We start from the raw sequence: 23,363 nt of genomic DNA, 5'->3' as shown, positions 1-23,363 counted from the left end.
AGCAATCCTGCTGAAACAGCTCGTGGCATCTATTCAAGAAAACATGGAAGACTACAAAACATCTGATATTTATATTTGCAAAATTTTATAGAGCCCTGTCCATAAGTGAAGAGCATTTCCTTGAACACCACTACTGACCATCTCCACCCCCTGCCATGCTGTTATTATTCTTGTTGACCTCTTTTACTAAAATGATCCATTACATTCTCACATGGTTCCTCTTCAAGCCCTTCTCCTCCATTCTATGCCCTCAAAACAAGAAAACATGATTTTTTAAAAGTTATTTCTTCATCTGTGAAATTAGGGAGGTAAATGAGATGATCTCTAAGGCCTAGAACAGTGCTGAATATTAACAGAACATTCAATAAATACTCATGTATTCATCAAGTCTGTTTTGACTATATTTACATCCTTGTTTAGTATGATGAAAACTTAAGATGATGTGATGACATTTAGATAAAATTCAAGCTTGAAAAAAAAAAGGAATAATCTGAACTATATTGAGACTATCTTTATTTCCATAAGTCCATATTTGTTCATTAAAAATAACCAAAGTAATACAATCTTTAAACTGCAGAGAAATTGTATTACGGGATACATAAACCTAGTACAAAGTTCAATGACCTCCAAAGATAATAGGCTACATTTCCAATGTAACAATTTCTTTAAAGAAAAGTTCACTTTTTAATTGGGCTTTGTGTATATGGCTTAAATTAGATCAAATGGTTCCCAAGCAAGTCAACTTTGTACATTGGAGTATATACCATTTGGATAGGTAAGGTATGTATTGAGCATTTGAAAACAGGGTAATAACTATAACTTTTATAGGCTTTAAGGTTCTCAATATTAATCATAGGTACAATTAGCCAAAATATATTAACATTTCAGCTAGTCTCAGTGTCATCATGCTGTGATTTTAAAATATTTTAGACAGATTTAAAATTCTTCCAAATTGAGCACATAAACTTTTGGAACTTCAAGCAGCACATTGTTCTCTATCTCCTTAATATAGTTATCTTTGTTATGTTGTGCTATGTTTATTTTTTATTATATTATAATATAGAGCATTATATTATGCTATGCGTTCTAATTACCTCTCTTTGTTTCTTCTGGACTGTGAGTTACATGAGTTACATGAGACACAAGAATTATGTGTCAATGAAGCTTTGTATCCTTATCACTTAGAAAAGTGTTCTACAGACAAGTGGCTGTTTAATAAACAGTTTGAAAGAATAAATCAACTCATAGCTCTTCTCTTTTGCCCTGACTTTCTGCATCATATAAACACATTTCCCAAGCATCCTTACTATGAACAGTTTTCTATTAGGGAGGACTTGTACTACTGTCCTCACTTTTGTATGACAGAATGGTTCTCTATAAAGGAAAAAGGAAGATGGAGTTAAGTTCTTATTTCCATGTCTGTTCTGCACTTTGAAAACACTGTTCAGATTAGATCTCCTGATAAAAACAGACCAATGAAAAGTGAGAGGCACTATACAGGGACTGAGAAAAATCATGTTTTGATTTTACCACATTAAAGAAAGTCATATCTCCACCAGACTTGGCCCTTATTCCATTTCATAATTGTCCTAATTACATATCCCTTGATATCATGGAGCTCGGGGGTCAGGCATTTAGAGCCATAAAAAGTGGGATACCATGTATCATTTGGACAACTATAAAAAATATAGCATGGCAACATTTATAAGTTTAAAAGATAAGGGGGAAAAGGAAGCATAGAGGAAGGCACAAGAACATGAAAAAATGTGTTTTAGAAATAGTTACCAATAAATTAATCTTACATCTTGTGTGTGAGATCAGAAAGATGCTTGAGTTGTTGGGAACATGGTTGTAGTTATATCTATTCATTATCTAACCCTGATGCAGAAAAATAGAGACCTCTGAGAAATGAACTAACTGATTCTTAAGAATTACAGGCTGGGCAAGAATATTTATCATATAGCCATGTATATTATTCAGAAAAGATTGGCTTTGTCTTACTATGCCAATATTTTACACTTTAGTGACCAAACAAGAAAAGATGTACAATTCAGGCAATTTTCAGAAAGTCTAGATTGAAGAGGCAGACTAGTTGTAGGTCAAGTAAGTGACAATCTTCAATTTAGATAATTTTTTTTCTGCATGGCTTGAATGGTGTTTAGGGAAGATGATCTTTTCTTCAGGTGTTAGAATACTTTACTTTGATGCATAATACAAATGCTACTAGTTCTCAGGATTTATTTTTTTGATATTATTTTACAGCTGTTAGCCCCCATATTTTATAAAACTCACAAAGGCTTAAGTTGATGAAATTCATATTTTTGAGGCACTTGTGTCTCTATTCAAGCATAGAAAAGAAGAAAAAGGAAGGAAGAATATGTGGATAATCAATAGCCAAATATTGAGTGATCACAAATAGAACTCATTTACTTCCCCGATGTCTTTAAAAGTAGGAGATGTAAATACTCATTGGTATACATGCTGATGAGTTTTCACCAGGGTATATGCAATATAGAAAATAAAGAATCAATAATAATTTCTCTAATTCCCCATCATTCTTAGCCAAGGCATAAATCCTATCTAACTATAATCTAGGTCTTTATTTTTAGGATTTGGAACCCTGAGATTATAAAGGTAACTGTTTTACACACAAAATACACAGAGTTTCTCTATTTTCCCCTTTCCTCTTATGTAATAATCAGAAAATTAGATGATTGTAAATTGCCTGTCCTAACTTTAAAAGGGATACAACACTATTTCTTTGTAGTTTAGATGACTTTGAGCTAAGAAAATTCAGGTTTGTTTTTTTTTTTTCTTCTGCCTCTCTAATGGCAAGTTTCAAAATCTTGTGACAGACAATAGGCCATTTTCTAATTATGTTACTTTCCTTGTATCTCAAAATGGAATCCAAAATACTTCTTGTGTTTGAAGTGAATTATCATACATAGATTTCAGTGACTTTATCATATTTTAAGCAGGGATAACAGGACTATATGATAACTTTTCCTATAGTCATAAAATAATGTGTTTATTTAAGGATCCTATAAGATCCTATAAGACCAGGTCAAGCTGGTACTATAGGACCTCCTCTATTTCTGTTGTGATTAGGCAATGACCACTTACCTTTGACCATCTTTCTGCTCAGAACCCTGATTTTAAAGGATTGAGATTCTATAATTGGGTCAGTCCTAATATCTCGTGAGTAAGAAAATCTAAGAATGAAGGGGATGGGGAGAGCAATGGGAAAAGAAGTATTGAATTTTCAGATTATATAATGGATACTGGATCCCATCACTGGTCCCAAACCAAACAGTCTCTCACTATAAAGAATTCAAATGAACTAACTTGTCATTGACTGGTCATTTGTTCATGAACTGAATTCAGTAACTAAATAATGTATACTACTAAAGCTTCAGGCAAAACTTTAATGATAATCTCAGCTGAAAAAGAAGGATTTATTTAGGTTACATTTCCCCAAAGGAGTGCAGCTGAAATCTTTATAACTAGGTGGTGCCTCTTTTTTAAAATGAAAAATAACTCATAAAACTTATGTTTTTAAAGGGAAATAAATCTGTAATTGTTAGTTTAGAAAACTCCTAATGAGGAAATTTCTTGTATAAAAGCAAATTAGCAATGTTCTACAACTTAAAGTCTTGGGAAGTTATCTGAGGAGGTGAGAGATGAAGTATCTTCCTCAAGATCACCTAGCTAGTATGTGTCATAGGCAGAATTAGAACCTGTCCATGTCAATTCTTCCTGACTTAGGTCAGCCTTCTATGTACTGACCAGGGTTCTTAACCAGATTCTCTCATAGTCTGATGAAGTCTATGGACTCCTCAGAGTAATGATTTTAAGTCAATATAATGTAATTCATAGGATTTCAAAGGAGATCAATTATATTGAAATGCAGTTATCAAAATATTTTTTTAAAAACAAATTTATCAATTCCAGGTTAAGAACTCATGCCCTAGGTCATGCTATCTCTCAGAACAGCCAGAACCCTCATTTTGAGCTAATATCCAGCTTCAAAATTAAGAACAATACATGTTCAAGTTTGATATAAATAAAAATTTCTTAACAATTAAGGCTGTCTGGAGAGACTTGCATGAATGGATGCTAAATGGAGTGAGTAGACCAAGAGAATATTGTACACAGCAATGTTAGAATCCTTACAAAGTGTTAACTCATAGAGTTGATAGAAACAATGCTTAAGTTAACATCTTTGAAAACTCACACATTAGTTCATACATTTGGGAAATTTCAGGGTTCAGTATGAGATATCCAAATTCACACCTCCCATAATCCCACTCTCAGAGGAGGAGTCAATCTTTGAGTTTACACCTCTAAAAGAGCATAAAAAGAGCTTCAGTCAATCAGTCAGCCAGTTCAGAAGATTGCCGGGAGTCAGAGTTGAGCTAGAGGCAGAAGTTGGCAGAGGCAAAAGACAAGCTGCAAGAGCTCTTAGAACCAAGGAGGGAGAGAGGCCTCTAAGAAAGCTAACTGGGCCCAAGGAAAGAGATAAGACTTGGAAGGAGAAAATAAACGTTTGGATTTTATCATCTGGCTGCATTTGAAGTGATTATTGATTTTAACTGAAACTAAGGCCCTCCAGAAAACCTCCCCAAGAAACCTGCTCCCAGAGAAGCTTTATATTTTAAAGAAAAGAACACCATACAGCAACAACAAGACTATGAAAATCAACTGATGGACTTGGCTCTTTTCAGTAATGGGGTGATTCAGGCCAATAACACAATAACTTGTGATGAAAAGAGCCATCTACATCTATCAAGAGGACTATGGGGACTGAATGTGGATCACATCAGTATTTTCATCTTTTGTTGTTATTTGCTTGTTTTTTTTTTTCTTTCTCACTTTTCTCACTTTTTTCCCTTATTGATCTGATTTTTCTTGTGCAGCCTAATAAATTTGGAAATATGTTTAGAAGGATTGCACATATTTATTGGATTACTTGCTGTCTAGGGGAGGAGAATGGGAGGAAGGGAGGAAGAAAAATTTGGAACACAAGATTTTATAAGGGTGAATGTTGAAAACAATTATTGCATATATTTTGGAAACAAAAAGTTATTATTTAAAAAAAAACAATTAGGGCTGTACTAAAATGGAATGTACAGCCTTGGAAGATGGGAGTTTCTCCCACTCTAGAAGTATTCAAAGAAGATGAGATTACAACTTGTAAAGTATAAATTACAAGATTGTAATTATAAATTATAATATTGTAAAGTGGATGGATTTTTGCTTAGGCTTAGTATTAGGCCATCTATTTTTAATGTTGTATTGATTAACTCTGCTATCTAGCCTGGATGTTCTCTTTTTAGAAATTTCAATTGATAAGGGAAATTACAGAATAATTTTACTTGTATTTAGACTTCTTTAATTTCCTTCTTCCCCATGTGACCAGACTTTCAGGATATAAATGGAAACTTTTTAAATATACATCAATATTACTATTAAATCCATCAGCATACTATGAATCTTGATGCTATTTAAGTAGAAGAATTAATGGGAAATGATAGCAATCAAAGTATGTGTCACTCTGAAAAATCCCACAGGACTCTTATTCCCCATTCTGTTCAATTTGTGTTCAATTCAATTAACATTTAATGTTACTTGTAGAATTCCAAGAATAAACAATACTTAACTACTCATCAATTTATATATATGAACAAGCTTATCAGAAGTTATATTAACTCAACCTCTGTACAAATAACAATAGTATTTATATAGTGCTTTAAGGTTTTCAGAATATTTTATAAATATTATCTCATTTTATCCTTGCTGCAACCCTTGGGAGATAACATGTTATTATCATCACCATTTTACACATGAAGAAACTAAATCAGAGGTCATGTGCTCAGAATTATATATAGTGTCTAAAGCAGAATTCAAATTGAGGTCTTTCTGATGTCAGGTCCACTATTCTATGCACTATACCACCTAGCTATCTCTAAACCTTCAAAAACCCATAGATTAATAAAGACAGAAGAAACTCTTTTGTCATCTCCCTACTTTAGAAACCTAATGGGCAGATTAGGGAACTCTGGCCCAGGGAAGTTAAATCATAGCTTCTTAGTAGTAGACAATATTTCCTGATTCCTAGTCCATTACTCTTTCCTTTCATTAGTCAAATACATTAATAATCCTTGTCTTTGACATATGCCAGGAAATGATGAAAATGTGACCACGTCAATCCATCTGTGTTCCATGTGTATTCCATGTATTACAGTACATGTGTCCAAATGAATCAATTATGGAGAAAAAACACTCTGAAAATTATTTTCATTAAGCATAGATAATGGAGTAATCTCAAACTATGTTCAGTACATGCAGTTGGAAATGAAAACTATAGAAGAAACTCTATAGATCTAGTTCAATCAGAGCTAAGGGAAACAAACTATCAGTGACAGTCCTGGGATTTGAAAATGAATAAATATCAAAGCTTCAACAGAAGAGAACAAGGATTGATCAAAGGGCCTTTCAAGAGGGAGATTATTTATACTCTGATACATTTGTTGAGAACCCAGGCTTTTCCATACCTTCATGATATTTATTTGGATATATCCCACTGCTGTAAAGAAGTTGTACGGTCTTCTGGGAATGAAGAGAAAGAAGGGGGGAGGATCAAGAAAATGCTTAGATTTCTCTTAGCTCTTTAAAAGAACACTGTTTCCAAGCAACATTTTCCTGTATTCTCCTCCTATCTCTTACACTTCTGCTGTTTTTATTAGATATTTACTTATTATTAATATTAGTCATATTTAATTTAATTTAATTAATTTATTGATGTTGGAAAACACATTTATTAAGTATATACTCTGTCTAGGTATATCAGGCCATTACTGGGAGGCAGATGGTCTTTCCTGAGATATGCTCTTATAGTAGGACTAGCTGCAGCACTCTTCTTTTCCACCATCACCCAGGCCTTTTATGTGCTAGCCCATGACAAGTTCTCTAAGTGTCTTCTATATAGCTGATTTGTCTAAAAGTGAAATTGAAGCAAAAAAAGCAATTTTTCTCATCTACTCTAATTAAGCCGACATGGTTTTTAAAGCACTTGCTGTGTGTTAAGCATTGTGTTAAGCACTGTTTTTACAGAAAAAAGGCAGAGTCCCTATTCTCAAATAGATCATAATCTTGTTATTTTTTGTTGTTCAGTCATTTTTCAATCATGTCTAGAGCAGTTTGCCATTTCCTTTTCCCTTTTATTGTAGAGATGAGGAAACAGAGGTAAGCAAGATTATGTTTCTTGGCCAAGGTCACATAGCTATTTAGGCTGCATTTAAACTCAGATCTGGCTCTAGGTCTGGCACTCTATATACTGTATCACCCAGTTGCCCTGTAGAATGAAATGGCTCCTACTTTTATTCACAGAAGTTGCTTTCAAATAGGACTGTGATATTAGAAAGGTGATAGGGAGAAGATGTCATTACCACCTTATTTCTTACTTAGCCTTAATCACTGAATAGATATTGCCTCAGTCAAATTCAGACATTTTAAAAACTTTAGCTTAAAAATGACAAGGTCCAAAGAACAGGAAACTGAGTGGATGCTCGTCAGTTGGAGAATGGCTGAATAAGTCATAGTACATGAATGTTATGGAATATTATTTTTCAATAAGAAACAATCAACAGGATGATTTCAGAGCCCTGGAGAGACTTACATGAACTGATGCTAAGTGAAATGAGCAGAACCAGGAGATCATTGTACACAGCAATAACAAGATTATATGAAGATCAATTCTGATGAATGTGCATCTTTTCAAGAATGAGATGACTGGGGCAGCTAGATGGCGCAGTGGATAGAGCACCAGCCTAAGTCTGGAGGACCTGAGTTTAAATCTGGTCTCAGACACTTAATGCTTCTTATCTGTATGACCCTGGGCAAGTCACTTAACTCCAATTGCCTCGGCTGAGAGAGAGAGAGAGAGAGAGAGAGAGAGAGAATATTGAGGCCAGTTCTAATGATCTTGTAATGAAGAGAGCCATCTGCACCCAGAGAAAGGACTGTTAGAACTGAGTATGGATCACAACATAGCATGCTCACTCATTTTGTTGTTTGCTTGTATTTTGTTTTTGTTCTCAATTTTTCCTTTTTGATCTGATTTTTTCTTGTGTAGCATGATAATTTTAGAAATATATATATATATATATATATATATATATATATATATGTGAGAATTATCCATGTTTAACATATATTGGAGTACTTGTCATCCAGGGGAAGGGGTGGGGGAAGGGAAGGAGAAAAAAATTTGGATCACAAAGTTTCACAAAGGTGAATTGAAAATCATGAAAATTAGCTGTTTTGAAAATAAAAAGCTTAAAAAAAATCATCTGCAAACAAACAAACAAACCAAAAAAGGCCAAAATTTCCCGCTGTTCTCAAATAGGATCATGACATTAGGAAGATGACAGGGAGAAGAGGCCATTCTTAGCCTCATTTCTTTCTTAACCTTAATCACTGAACAGATATTGCCTCAGTCAAACTCAGATATATTGAAGACATGTTAGGCTAAGGTCCAAGGAACTGGAAAATGAATGGATATCCATCAGCTGGAGAATGGCCGAATAAGTATGGTATATGAGTATTATGTATTCTATATCTTGCCACTGGAACCAGATGGCTATGAAGGTGAGACTGTTGACTTTGCACAGCCCTCCCTCACTTAAATCCAATTCACTTATAATAGGACTAGAAAAATAAAAAGGAGGTGGGAAAGTGCCAGGTTGTAGAGGGATTTAAAAGCCAAAGAAAGGATTTTCTCTTTGATCCTGGACATGATAGGGAGCACTGTAGTTTAGTGAGTGGGGAGTGAGGATGGGCTGATGTGGTCAGGATTTAGCTTAAAGAAAATCTCTTTGGCAGCTGAGTGGATTACAGATTGGAATGAGGAGAGACCTGAGACAGAAGGAAAAAACCAGCAGCCTAGTCCAAAAATCCAGAGAGAAGGTGAGAAGGGCTTGCTTACACCAGGGTGGTCATTTTCAAAGGAGAGAAGGGAATTTATGCAAGAGAAGTTAAAAGGCAGAATCAATAAGACTAATCAGCAGATTATGTATAAGGGTTGAGAGAGAATTAGAAGTAGGAGAGGACACTTTGGTTTGCAGAGCCATATCACAGAATGATTAAAAAAGTATGAAATCTATTTAGTAATGTCCAAGTTTCGACTTGAACCTAGATCTCTTAAATTCTAGCCTTTTCCTTTTTTCTAATGTATTATATGCTTAAACAAGAAAGTAGATTCCATACAGAATCCTTCATTTGTTGGTATTGTTCTGGACCAATAATTTCATCTCTAGAATGATTTAATTCATGGCATGGGAATTCACTCTATAGATGCATATTCATGATTTACCTGAAATTTATAATTCCAAAGAATTCCAGGGGTCACTGGAAGGTTAAGTAATTAACCAAAGTAAACTAAGTTAATAATCAAAGATCACACAACTAGTATATATCAGAGCAAGAATGTTTTTATTCTCAGGTCATCCCCTACCGTTCACTATAAAATATTGGTGTAAGAATTTGCTTAAAGTTAATGTGCATTTATTCCTCATTCTGGAAAGAAAATACTTGCATTCCTTTAAAAATAGAAGTTGGGGGCTGAAGCCTTCCTTTGCCAATTTCTTTTAAAAAACTTTAGTATAATATAGTTGAGATGGATAAGCATGAGAAATATAAGAAAATCTAGAGAGACCTAATGTGATAGGGAAAAAAACAGAACTAGATGAATTAAAAATATACTAATTGCAATCATATAAAAGATAAAATGGAAGGGAATGAATGGACAAATAATAAAAGTTGAATTGAAAGGACTACCTGGCAAATAGTGATGTATTGAAATTCATTCTAATGTAAAGAGTTATAACAAAAGCTTAATTGGTATCATTGATGTTTAATAAAGTTTATAATATGTGTTCTTTTAAAAAAAAAAAGAAGCATCTGCAAGTTTATTTTAATCCATGCCTTCCCTTAACTGGGCACCAAAAGAGTAGAAAGGAACCATGATTGAACAGCATATAAAGGAATGAACTTTTTCTGGGACATAGGCTATGGCAAGCATCAATTACAATCTACTTTTCCTAAATAAATTCCAGAAAACTACTGACCTTGTTGCTCAACTGCTTCTTAGAGGAAAGGACACATTTAGTCATCAACTTAAAAGGGTGCAACATCATCTCCCCATAAAATACAAATTCAAGGTTTCAATCAGTAATACCTTGGTGTCACATAGTGTCAGTGCTAGTTGGATGCAATCAATTCTATTTAGGTACAAAAGACTTGAAAAACAGATGATTTTAAATAACCTTTTAGTAAACAAATACCTCTTATATTGCTTTCACTTTACAAACTCTGTTGGATCTCTTATGGCTGTTTACACTAAGTAGGTTGAAGAATTGGTCGATGTTCCTAGTCTGATCTTCCCAGCATGTTGTTCCCAGATTCCTCATCCTGTGCCATGGACAAACTTGGACTCAGTAGTATTCTACTTCTGCTTACTCCTTGATATCTCTTGTTTGAATTGCCCTTGAAGGTAAAACTTGCTTGTTAAATTAAAATTGAGACTCAAGATGTTCCGTCATGTCCCTCAGCATGCAGTAAGAATTTATGATGTTCCACTGTAAGTCAGGCACTGTATTAAGTGTGGGAGATATAAAGAAAGCCAAAAGATGGTTCCTGCCCTCAAGAAACTTACAGTATGGTAGAGACAACATGAAAAAACAATTATATGCAAACCATGCAGAATAACAAGAGATAATCAATAGATGAAAGCATTAAAGAGCCTCAGGAAAAGCTTTTTATAGGATGTGAGATGTTAGCTGGGACTAGAAGAAATCTAGAGAAGCTGAGAGACAGAGATAATAGAAGAGAGTATTCCAGGCAAGAGGAACAAACAGTTAGTGACTATGTCTGGATTCTGGAAATAGATTATCTTTTGTGTAGAATCACAAGGAAGCTAATGTCAGCAATGTACCAGTGCCACGTTGTTATCTCTAACATATATATAAAGAACAAGAAGAAAAAGATTGAATAGGCCCTAGAGGAAGGATTTATGGCAATATCTAGCTAAGAGTTGCACAGAATGGGAAGCCACAGGGGTTTTGTAATCAAAATTGGTAGAGGCGATGACCACACAGAGGAAATCATATTATCATAGTGAATATTTTAAGCTTTATTATCTACTAGTTAGTAAGCAAGGGATGAAGAGACTGCTTATTTTACAGAATAATTATGTCTTGTCCTCAGGGGAAAAAGAATATACTTCCCACAAACACACTATTCTTACTCCTAGAGATCAGAGTAAAGAAGAATTTAAAAGCTTTAATTGGGAAAGGATGAAAAGGTAAAGTGTGAGAATGAAAGTTGTAAAGAATTTTGTACTAGAATGTAAGCTCCTTGAGGATAGGTACTGGGTTTTGTATAGTTTCTGGCCCACAGCAGATATTTAATTAATTGATAATTTAATTAAGCCTACTGAATTAAATTGAATTACTAATGAATGTTAAGCCATTCCCAGGAACTCTCATTTCCCATTTCTATTATTAAATCTTTCTTAAACCATATCTATAGAGAGTTATAGGAATAATTACTGTTTTTAGCCTCTGAAGTTGCTCACCTGATGATTGTTCATAGCAATTATGGAAAATTTTTTAATATCAGTAATGTTCCATAACACCAACATACAAATTAGAACAATCTACATTATTGGTGGCATTCATTCTACGTGAATTAGCACTAGTATTACTTTTCTTAGAATAGGCCTGATAAGTGTTATACCCATGTCTCTACTAGAAATAGAAAGCAGTAACACAATTCCATAAGGTACTTTCCTCTTGTTAGTCACCTTCTGCTAAAAAAAAAAAACTCCCCAAGTATACTTGTAAACTTCAGAACTTAGCTCTAGGAGGAAACTAGATCAAGGAATTAATGCCCAATATAAATAAAGAGATTTTTAAAGGGAGAACTTGGCTGCTTTTGAGGAAATTCATATCATGATTCAAATCTCCTGGGTCAGAGAAAGTATATCCTGGGGTTCTGAAAGAACTCACTGGGTGTAACTGGAGTTTATCAGTACTATTTGAAAGATTACGGAAAAGGAGCAAAGTCCCTCAAGATTGGAGAAGGGCAGGTGAAAAAATGGTAAGAATAGATGGCCAGTGATCTTGACTTCAATTTTTTGGGAAATTGTAGAAGAGATCATTAAAATGATGTTTGGCAAAAGGGAAAGGGAAGTGGTAATTTCTGGTGAGCATGGCATAGTTTTGTGTTATTCAAATTTGCTTTCCTTTTTATTTGAAGGTCTTCCTCCTAATCACTTGCAAAATTTGAGGTTTGTTATTAAGAATTACTAAATTTAGTTAAATTTGGTTGGTATTGGAGTTTGCCTTCAATCTCTGGATTATTACAAAAACACTCTATTGTATATGTTCAGAAATTCTTCTATTATTCTCTATATTATCATGTTCAGCTTCTTTAACTTTTAGTGTTTTTCTGGGAAACCCAGGATTCTTAAATTTTTCTATACATTCTATCATTTTTTTTTACTTATAAAGAAATGTTTTTTTTTAAACTATTACTTTTCCATTCTCTTCCTTTTTTTAAAGTTTTATTGATGTCTTGTTTTTTATATTATCATTATTTTCAATATCTATTTCTTTCCCCATCCTAGAGAGCCATCCCATGTAACAAAGAGTACTTTTAAAAAACATAAAAAAGGAAAAGGGAGAAAGTCAGCACAACTAGGGAATACATTGAAAAAGTCTAAAAACATGTGCAATGTTTAACACCAGTGGACCTTCCACCTCCACAACAAAGTAGTTTGGGGGTGTCTTCTCATATCTCTTCTTTATACTCAGGTTTGATCTTTATAATTTTGTTATTCACTTTTGATATTTTTTGTTTGCTGTTGTTTTTTCCATTTACATTACTGCAGCTATCCTTTATATTGTTCCTTGGATTAATTTATTTTATTCTACATCAATTCTTTCCATGTTTCTGTTTTCATTACATACATCATATGTATGTATATAGCACATATAATATTATAGCACAGTAATATTCCATTAGATTCATGTGACACCATGTACTTAGTCATTTTCCAATCTTTTTTTTCCAATTCTTTGTTATCACAAAAAGTGTTGCCATAAACATTGTAGTATATAGAGATATTTACTTCTCTTTTGCCAGAAGTCTTTCACGTCTGTGTGTTTTTATTTTTAATCAATTTTTTTTCTCCCTTCCACTTCTTTGTAGAGACTTGCTCTTGTAGATTCAAGTTTTTCTATTTTGCCAACTAGTTTGGCTGTGTAGGCCATATATTCTTACTTTTAGAATTCTCATTTTTCTTTTGAACTATTTTGGAATATCCTATTATGGTCCCATGCTCTCTGGAAATCTACAATGTGTTTTGTCTCATCAGATATCAATTTAATTTATTTTGTCTTGCAATACTTATTTGGAGCTAGGACTTCTTTGGTCTTGTTTAGTCTACTAGGCTATTTGACTTCTGTTTTCAATTTATCTATTCTCAATGCTTTTTACTGAATTTTTTTCCATTATGAAATCTTTGGTAATTTCAGTCTTTTTCCCCTCATAGTCTTTTATTGATCACTTTTTGACTTCTCCCCACTTTGATGATAGATCTAATCTTCCAGGGTTAGATTTCAAAGCTATCTCAGCATCCTTCCATTTTTCACTAATCTCACTCTCTCTTGGGGGGAGAGAAAGAACTGTCCACAGCTGGATTTCAGTCCTCTTTCTATCAGGTTTGATACAGCTCTCTTCCACACACTTATATCTACCACTGCCCCAGTTATCTTTTTTCTACTTCTCAGAGCACACATGCCAAGCCCCAGTCAGAGAAAGTTTCTTCTTTCTCTATACTCATACCTCTTTTGCACAGATGTACAGGTGGGTTTAAGAGGGTGGTTAGAGTTAAGTTTGGCTGTTTGTTACCACAACATAGTGAGAAGAGTGCAAAGTGAGGTTATGCTGACAGAGGCTGCAATAACAGCAAAAAAAAAAAAAAAAAAAAAAAAAAAAAAAGATTAATGGATTGAATAGCACAAACAACCTGGGGGATTTGCAGAAAACATGTTAAGGATTAACCTTTTTTGCTGTTAATTCATCAGACTTTTAATAGTATGTTGGCCTCAATTTTTACCTTTGCATATATACATATACGTATATGTATATGCATATGTGCAAATAGGTGTGTGTATATAGGTGGTGCAATAGGGTACCAACCTTGAAGTCAGGAAGACTCATCTTTTTGATTTCAAATCTATTTTAATAGTTGTGTAAACCTGAGAAAGTCACTTAATCCTGTTTGCCTCAATGTCCTCATCTATAAAATGAGCTGGAGAAGGAAATGGCAAATCACTCCAGTATCTTTGGGGTCATGAAGAATTGAACATGACTGAAAAACAACTGAATAATAGCACCAAATGTGTGTGTGCATGAGGATGTATGTGTGTAAAATTTGTTGGTAACATGATCTAGAAGTTGGGTTAGTGGTGATTTCAAAAAGCCAGTACAGCTTCATCAAAAACAAGACATTTCATAATTTCCTTTAAAAATATTGATAATTTAATTAGTAAATAATGGGGAATGCTATTGATATAATTTAATCATAATTTAAAAAACTATTTGAGGAAGTATCTCATATTATTTTTGATGATAGAAAGATATGCTTTAAATCAGAGATATAATATACACAAATGCAGTCCAAACCAGATTAAAATATAATTGGAAAATATTTAACAAAAAGATGAAAATATAATAAAATAAAGATAACATTAAATATGGTTTTTTAAGTCAATATGCAGCTTGCAGAAATCTTTATGTATGGTTTAGTGATCTCTGTTTCTTTTTTAATATGACACTACTGGTATAAATAATAATACACTTAGTTTAAGAACTAAACTATCTATGGCTGTGTGAGTGGATTCAAAGAGTAGCTGCTAATGAATCTAATTTCAACATGGCAGAAGGTCTCTAGTGAAAAAACATTTGGGATTTGCTTTTGCCCTTTGCTGTTTAACATTTTAAACAATGACTTGGATAAACACACACTCATCAAATTTGTAAATGACACAAAACTGAGAGGAAATGTTTAACACATTGGATCACAGAGTTAAGATCCAAAGGGACAGGTTAATGCATTGGCTTTAATCTAATAAGACTACTTCATAATGCATTGGGCTTAATCTATAAGACTACTTCAATGGGGATAAATATAGTACAATATTTGGGTACAAAATATCAATTACACAGGTATAAGATGGGAAAGGCGAGGTTAACCATGAGTAGTAGCCTGAGAGTTCAATGTATCAACAATATGATGTGGCAGCCAAATATAAATAATACAGTCTTGAAAGACATTGCCTCCAGGAAAGAGTCCCATTTGACTTTATCCTTATCAGACCTCATATTGAATATGGTGTTCAATTTTTGGTGCCACAAATTGGGTTCCTTCTTTGAAGGAACTGGGCATATTTAGCCTGGAAAAGAAAATCCATGGGGAACATGTTAAGTCTTCAAGTATTTGAAAGGATTTCATTTGGATGAGAGAGTAGACAGATTCTGTTTGGTCCCAGAAAGTAGAAGAGGGAGGAATAAATGGAAATAGAAAAAAAAAAAATGCTTGATGTCATAGGAAAAAAATTAGTGCCAAAAAGAGCTGTTTAAAAGTTTTTTGAATGGTAGTGACCTCCATTTTCTATGAAGACTTTAAGCATAGGCTAGACAACCCCACATATATTATAGTGGGGGATTTTTTTTGTGTATAAATTGAATTAGAGCCTGTGATTCTTACCTAATAAACCTATTACTGTTTTCCACTAGAGGCCAATGTCTCTAAGGAAAATAGATTAGCAGTATCCTAAATCCACTCAAAGGATACAGATTCCCCCTAAAATAATAATAACACAAACTTCCTAACTAGATAAAAAGGATTCTTCTCTATTAGATATACTCCAAATGATCCTGGTCCTTTAAAATTTATGATTATGCCTAAAGGTAGGACACACTGCACAAAAGGCAAAGGTTAGGCTACCAAGGATACTTTTCTAAGCAAGTGCTTTCCCCCAGCCTCCAGGTATCAAAATCAGCATTTCCTACAAGCATACTAGCCTAGATGCTAATCCCAAGAGCCTTTAACCTAGAGTCCTGCCTAGTTTTCTTAGATACAGAAATTCAAATGGTGCTTCCTATCAACTTGTTTATCTAACATGTCTGACTATCTTATGCTATGGACTTATACTACTGCCTGTTTCCATGACAGAATTATAGTATTATAAATCTTGAACTGAAGGCCTCATTACCCATCTAGGTCAAGATCTGAAGAGAGATGTATTCCTGCCCTTCGGACACTTGAAGCCAACAATGATGTAAGATTCTAAATATCAAAAACTACCTCTAAAGACCATTCCAAGACCTTCCCCTTTAATTGCTACATAGCGACTTTGTTCTAACTGCATTCTCTTCAGCATTTTAATTTTTCCTCAGCATCTTGCCTGATGTAATTGTGATTGGATTGGTGGGTCCATTGATTTTTCTCTCTCAACCTATCTGAGCATTGAAATGTGTTCTCTCTCTCTCTCTCTCTCTCTCTCTCTCTCTGTGTGTGTGTGTGTGTGTCTCTGTCTCTGTCTCTCTCTTTCTGTCTCTCTCTCTCTGTCTCTCTCTCTCTCTTCCTATATGTATATCAAAGCACAGAATAAAATAATAAAACATACCAAAATTTCCCCCCATTTTAGCCCACTTTCAATGACTTATTGGTCATAAAGGCACCTGTTGACTCTTGATGGCTATGTCAGAGGGCACACCCTCAAGTAGATATTGCCATACATGCTCAACATTCTATTGTATGTCTGCCATCTAGTGCTCAGTCTGCTTAAAATTCAAAGACTCATCACTAAATATTGGCTACCAATTGGAATTTTTTTTAAACTCATAAAAACTGTCTATTAAAACTTGAAGAGATACTCTGCATCATTGGAGTGAACAGATAATTATAAATCTTTTGAAATATTGGAACAAGCACCTCTCTCATATCCAGGAAGTCAAAAAGTCTCAATTGCACTTGTCTAACTTCACAGGTCTTCGAAGGATCATTCTTATGAATGGATGATTTGTTTCTGAATGACTTTGACAATTGCCTCGACTCCCCATTTCATTTGGCTTGGGAAACTATAGCTAAAATGCAGAAGAATAAAGTTGAAAAATGAAATCCTCCAACCAAATATTCTCTCAGTGAGATATTAGCTTCAAATACATTTGATTGTAGTTCCTTTTCTGATGAAAGAATTTGAGAGAGGTTTACTAAAATCCTAAACATTAAAGGATTCTTTATTTCAGTGTGGAAATTTTTAAACATTGAATAATAACTGCTCACTTTTAAATCAAATAAACAAATTCAGAATATTCTACTAGAGTCTCACCTTTGTTTCAGCACCCTTTGGTCAACTAGTCCAACATCAAGATTTTCATTTGTATGAAAAGGTGACTCCAACTGGTTGCTGCTGATGGAATTAAAAAAGTCCTCATCAGTGCTAGTAAGAAAGAGTTATATTCATAGACAGAATAACATAAGTAATAATGTTTAGCAGATTAAGAAATAGCTACTGAAAGACTGGCTTCATCCAAGGCCACATTAGTGGAACTTTATTTGCTGACTTATTATTGTGGCTTGGCTATCTACCTGCAGATGGCCATGATTGTCTTTCTTAGACAATTAATAAAGGCAACTATCCAGTATCATGTTTTTTGTTACCTAACTGATCAAAAAAAATCACCACAGCTATTTCAATAATCTGCATGCCCCCAGAATATCAACAGGGTCTTCAATGTTCAATAGGTGAATAATCACTCACTCACTCAATCAATCATTAAGTGCCTACTGTGTGCCAGACACTGTACTAAGTGCTGGTTCAAACTTTATGGGCTTTCCTTAAGAAGTAAAGAGTGTCTTTGTTTACTTCTTTAAAGCTCTAATCTCAGGCAGAATATTCAGTATGCCCCCCTAATATTTTTTTTAAAGTATAATCTGATTACCTATAAATGGCTGCTTTACAAAAATCAAGCTATGCCCCTTATAAAGGAGTGAATTTGCCATTGATATACAGAAGAAACATATTATTTAATACTACCCAATAGTTACCATATCTATTTATCTAATAAGAGATTTTCCTCTGTTAATCTTTCATGTTCATAGTTCTTTCTTGTGCATAGTTCCTTATTCATTGAACATTTAATTTCTTTACCACCTGATTGTATTTGAATTTCTAGGTAGGCATGAAATTGACTAATTTAACTAGGTTTTACAAAGATGATTAGAAAGTTAGGTTTCAAGAAAGGAAAATCTAAGTTGTTTTTCCTATGATACATTCTGGTTGAGCGACCCTGGGTACTACATTTAACTTCTCATTGCCTGAAGAAAGATTATAATTTGTAGCTAGCTCTGTATAGGCAGGGTGAGTTATCTTAATATGGAAGTTACCTACACCACAAATCCAGTACATACCATGACAAAGCTTTATATTTAATGAAGTAGTATCTCAGACGTGGGATTCTTTAAGAACAATATGGACTCTAAGATTCTTTGTATTTTCATCCCCAGTAACTAGCACATGGTAGGCACTAAATAAGGGGCAATTAGGTGGTACAGTAGATAAAGTGCTGGGCTTGAAATCAGGAAGACTTAATTCAAATCTAGCCTTAGATATTTCCTAGCTATGTTATCCTAAGCAAGTCACTTAACTCTTCACCTCAGTTTCCTCATCTGTAAAATTATCTGGAGAAGGAAATGACAAACCACTCCAGTATCTTTGCCAAGAAAATCACAAAATGGGCTCATGAAGAGTCAGCCAAGACAGAAATGAGCAAATGACAGGTATTGAATACACTTTCTTCTTCTTAAGGGAAGTCCTTGCATGAAGTGCAATAAGGGACTTATAGTTGTATACTTCCATTCCCCCATCACCACACTATGTTAACATGTTACACTTACAACTTTGAGTTACAGACTAATCAGGATAGGTTTGGGGACAGATGGGATTTGGTTAATTATAGGGAACTCTTAAATGAGGAATCTTTAAAAATTTTCATTAGTAACCTCTTTGCCACTTAGGAGTTGCCTAGAACATTGAGAAGTTACATGGCTTCCCAAGGTCACAAATTAGTAGGTATCAAAGACAAGAATTAAATCTAGGTCTTCCTGACTCCAAGTCCAGTTCTATAGGCTAAATTGACTCAACTGACCAGAGCTCCAGAGCTATTAGGAACTATGATTTCTGTTGCAGAAAATCCTGTTCTCCATGACATATTGGTATTTATTTTGAACTAAGTGAACTTATACCTTCTAACAATGAAGACTCAGAACCATTTCTAGCCTATGTGAGGTGACAAATATTTTCAAACTTTTCAAGGTATGTGCAATACCATTTAGACCCAGGCTCTGGCTAGAAAACTATTTTGAAGTCTTTAAATCCCACCATGTGCATTTCTTTTGTAAACCCTTACTGAAAGGTATTTCAATAAAGGATGCCACAATCATACTAATTCTGTGCATATTAAAAGCCAAAATTTTCTTTTTAATTCAATTGAATGAAACAAGCTAAAAATCCTTTAAAGTCTAGCTTCACAAACCTCCCCTATCATTAATTAAAGCAGAGGTCATCCCTTATTCCCTGTGTGGCCCTAGACAACTCAGAATACTTTGTTAGACCTCAGTTTATTTATTTATAAAATGAAAAGGTGGAACTAGATGGCATCTGAGATCCTTTGTGTCTTTAGGTCATGCCCTTTGATCTGTGATATTTCCCAAAGTATATCTTTATTAGCTTTCCCTCAGGGGGACATTTTGAATATTCTAGAATAGTTCTCTCTCTCTTTTTAAAGGTACATTCATTTGGTAAAGCCTATGGACTCTTTTTTTGCAGAATTTTGCATTGAAAATGCATAAAATAAATTATATATCATTAGAAAGGAAACCAAGGTTAGTTAAAAAAAAAAAGATGTAATTTTTCCATCAGAAGTTCATAGACCTTTTGTAATCTATCTATTTATGACTCCAAGTTTAGGACCTCTACTCAAAAAGCAAATTTTTTAAAGGGAGTAGGTATATGGAAACAGGATCATTGATCACAAAGATTTGAAAAGAAATCCCTCTCCATCCTTCACATTTAAATGAATTGTCAAGACTCAAGTAGATGCTAAACTAGGTTTCACTGTAGGGGGAAGCAAAGTTTAAACATTAAAAAATAGATATACAGTATAAACACACTTTGAGAATCTGAGCACCCAGTGTATAATAGATTCCATCAGGACCATATGACCTTTAAAAAAGAGAAACAAGGTAGTATACAGAAAGTATCTTTTTTACCCTTTTCAAATGAACAGACAGTTTCTGAATGTCACAGTTTCATAAAACTCCAAATCAAACTTATAAGCCTGAAACTATCATCAGGAAATATCTTTTTTAAGGTAACTCTTAAAGGCATCAACTCTTGTTGTTGCTTCTTTGTTTTTTCATTGTTATACTCCAAAGATACATAGAAACAAACAAAAGACATAAAAGTTTTGAACTGCCACCATGCATTTTCTTCCTAGGATCTCCTGGAATTCTGCCATAGTATCTTCCCGTTCTAAAAAAAATAGTTTTTTAAAACCTTTAAGTTACAGCTGTGTTTTCACATTATAAATTATAAAGTGGAGACCTCTAGGGGAAAACCTGAGTGAAATGGGAGATGGCAAAAAGTTTGGGAACCCTGAGTAAAGAAGACAAATAAAAAAAGCTGATACACACACCCACTTTTAAATCATGAGTTCTATGAGAGTGTTACAACTGTTGCACATGTTTCAATTGTTAGGAAGAAATTACTCTTAGAAGGAATTTATCTGTATTTATGACTCTTGCAACCATTTGTTTCAATGTTTCTAAGGTAGTGAAAAACACTAAGCAAGTAATAGAGAATATCTTCCACCTACTTACTGATGGACTGTTTCTGCTTGTTTTGCTGGGGTTATCACTCTGGAGTTTGTAGAAGGTTGGGGCAATTCCTCAGTTTTTTGCTTGTATTTTTTAATTAGGTCCATCAGAACTGCTTGATGTCCAATCTTCTTTACTAGCTGCTGAACCATCCTATCATTCAGTGCAAGGAGAGCAGCCCCACTTACTTCTTCCTCTGGGGAAAAAGAAGATCACTCCCCCCTTTTTTTAAACATGATATACAATTAAAAAAAAAAAGCACATAAAACGGAGGCATACTCAAAAGGCAAAGCCATTGCCTACACGATTCCAAGAGACAAAGCCATCTCGAGTTCATCTGAAATGTCCTTGATGGACAATCATATGAAAACTGCATTTTTCATTTCAGTTGAGAAACTTTAACCTTCTCTAATCCCAAAGCTATTTCCTTCCTCTAGAAGAATGTCACACCAGAGGGTCACTGTAAGGATTGTTACTTCTCCATTTTAAAAACTGCAGATGCCTGAATTTCTCTTCTAATAGACATTTGTGAGCCGAGAAAAAAGCCCACTCCTGGGAAATTACCGAAGCAATCTGCTAGTGGTTCCCAAACTGACAAGTACTACTCCCACACCCCCACACTGTAACATTGTACTCGTTGGTCCTACATTGCTAAAAAAAAAAAAAAAAAAATGTTAAAGTGACATAAAATGCCCCCAAGCAGATACCAATCTTCAATAATACTTAGAAATCTAATTTTTGACTTAGATTTTTCCAAAATACCCCATATCTCATCGGGATTAATGTGTCAGATTCAAACTATGTTCCATTCAACAAAGAGATTGAACTTTTCTTACCTTGTTCCAAAGCAGTTACACTCAAAAAAAGAGGACAATTAAGTCAAAATGAAAACAGTCTGGAGAGCAGAAAGTCTTGTTACTCAGTATAGACATGCAAACATACATATATACAACTCACCTCGAAACCTATGAACTAGTTCTCCTAAATTTTTTTGCACCAACCAACTGCAGACCTGATCAACTGACCAAGTTTCCATGGCTGTGTTAGAAGTATACCTGTAGAACACAAGAAAGAGATTCTTGGCTTGATTGATTTTTTCCCAAATGCCCAATTCTCCAAACTCAAAATCCTTTTGTTTAGCTGGTCCTGACCCTTTAATTATTAAGCTTCTTTTAGGTTTATATTTTAGAAAACTGTTTAAAATACTCATAGACTAATAAAATAATAAAAAGATAGGTTCCTAGAAAACAAATCACTAATTTCTTAACCTCTCTCCAATTCTAATTTCTTCAGTATCTTCTTCACCTCTTTTTACTTTTCCCCCCACTGGCATCCCTCAGCTCTTCTAACAGACAGCCTCAGACATACAATGGTACCCAATTCCTTACCATTAACACCCAGGTTTCTTCACAAAGAAAAGAAAGGTGTGAAATTCACCACCACCAGGCTCTTCAGGAAGTGGTTGACATTTACAGAGGGGAGAGCTAGGGAGGGGGGGGAGAACTTAGGAAGGATAAGATAAAAGTCTGCCAGAGATGTTTATTGTAAATCAAGAATGGTTAACTCTTTGTTGTCTTATAGCTAGCATGAAGATTTTAGTCCCTGCTTCTGATTACTGGGGTAAGGTGCAAAGAGAAGACTGGCTAGTGACAATGCAAACCCATACAAAGTTTACAGACAGGGATGTTGAATATTTTTGGTTTCTTCTATTATTTCTAGCCCTGTCAGAATTTAACACATTTTCTCAGTCACAAAACCGGCAGGAACAAGCAATAACATTCTAGGCAAAATTATCTAGGTTTAGTGTTCTAATTTGTCCAAGATTTTTCTTTGGAAATTATTTTGATTGTAACCATAACAATTTCAATAAACTTAAACATTTCAATATACAAAGTAGAACAAGAAAGAGGATTATTTTTTAAAAATGTATACCTATATACAATATGTTTTTGAAAAGAAAAAAAGATGTTAAAATTACTTAAGTGGAAGCAAAATTTTATGTACCCTTCTAATCTTTAAAAAATTATTCCATTCATTATATTATAAAATATTTAATTTCTTTTCAATAGTTATCACTAATCACTAAATCAAGCAAATAGAAGAACCATAAACATGTATGGAGAAGAGGTGGGGGGTAGAGAATACACATACTTAAATATGTTTAAGATACTTTCATGAAGGTAATGGGTAGAAAGAGTTCCAAGACATTTATTTAGGAAGTTTTTTCTATTTGCCACAGTTCTTTTGTATCTGATTTGAAATTCTGATGTGGATCCATTAATTTTAGTTGTAATCTAGTCCTTGTTTCCCAAAGGCAGGTCAGACCATATTTTTATGATTAACTTCAGACACA

The 23,363-nt window shown here is 34.1% G+C and overlaps 1 protein-coding gene and 1 long non-coding RNA gene across 2 annotated transcripts in view; one reads left to right on the top strand and one right to left on the bottom strand.

Annotated features, from left to right (window-relative positions):
* The window catches only part of LOC116423143, a 28,984-nt gene extending 11,082 nt beyond the window's left edge, over positions 1-17,902 (top strand). Inside the window, exons 2-3 of the long non-coding RNA XR_004233614.1 lie at positions 16,352-16,409; positions 17,121-17,902. This is a non-coding gene — a long non-coding RNA (uncharacterized LOC116423143). The remainder of the gene's footprint in view (positions 1-16,351; positions 16,410-17,120) is intronic.
* SAMD3 (sterile alpha motif domain containing 3) overlaps positions 1-22,452 on the bottom strand; it is a 63,008-nt gene extending 40,556 nt beyond the window's left edge. Inside the window, exons 1-3 of the mRNA XM_031964283.1 lie at positions 21,968-22,452; positions 21,014-21,206; positions 17,463-17,543 (exon numbers count right to left, since the gene is read on the bottom strand). Of these exons, the coding sequence (XP_031820143.1) occupies positions 17,463-17,543; positions 21,014-21,206; positions 21,968-22,220 (527 nt within the window). The 5' untranslated portion in view covers positions 22,221-22,452. The remainder of the gene's footprint in view (positions 1-17,462; positions 17,544-21,013; positions 21,207-21,967) is intronic.
* Positions 22,453-23,363: the final 911 nt, after the last annotated feature.

This window comes from Sarcophilus harrisii, chromosome 4 (assembly GCF_902635505.1).
Source record: "Sarcophilus harrisii chromosome 4, mSarHar1.11, whole genome shotgun sequence".
NCBI classification, from domain to species: Eukaryota; Metazoa; Chordata; class Mammalia; order Dasyuromorphia; family Dasyuridae; genus Sarcophilus; species Sarcophilus harrisii.
This window is presented reverse-complemented; position numbering and strand designations above follow the sequence as displayed.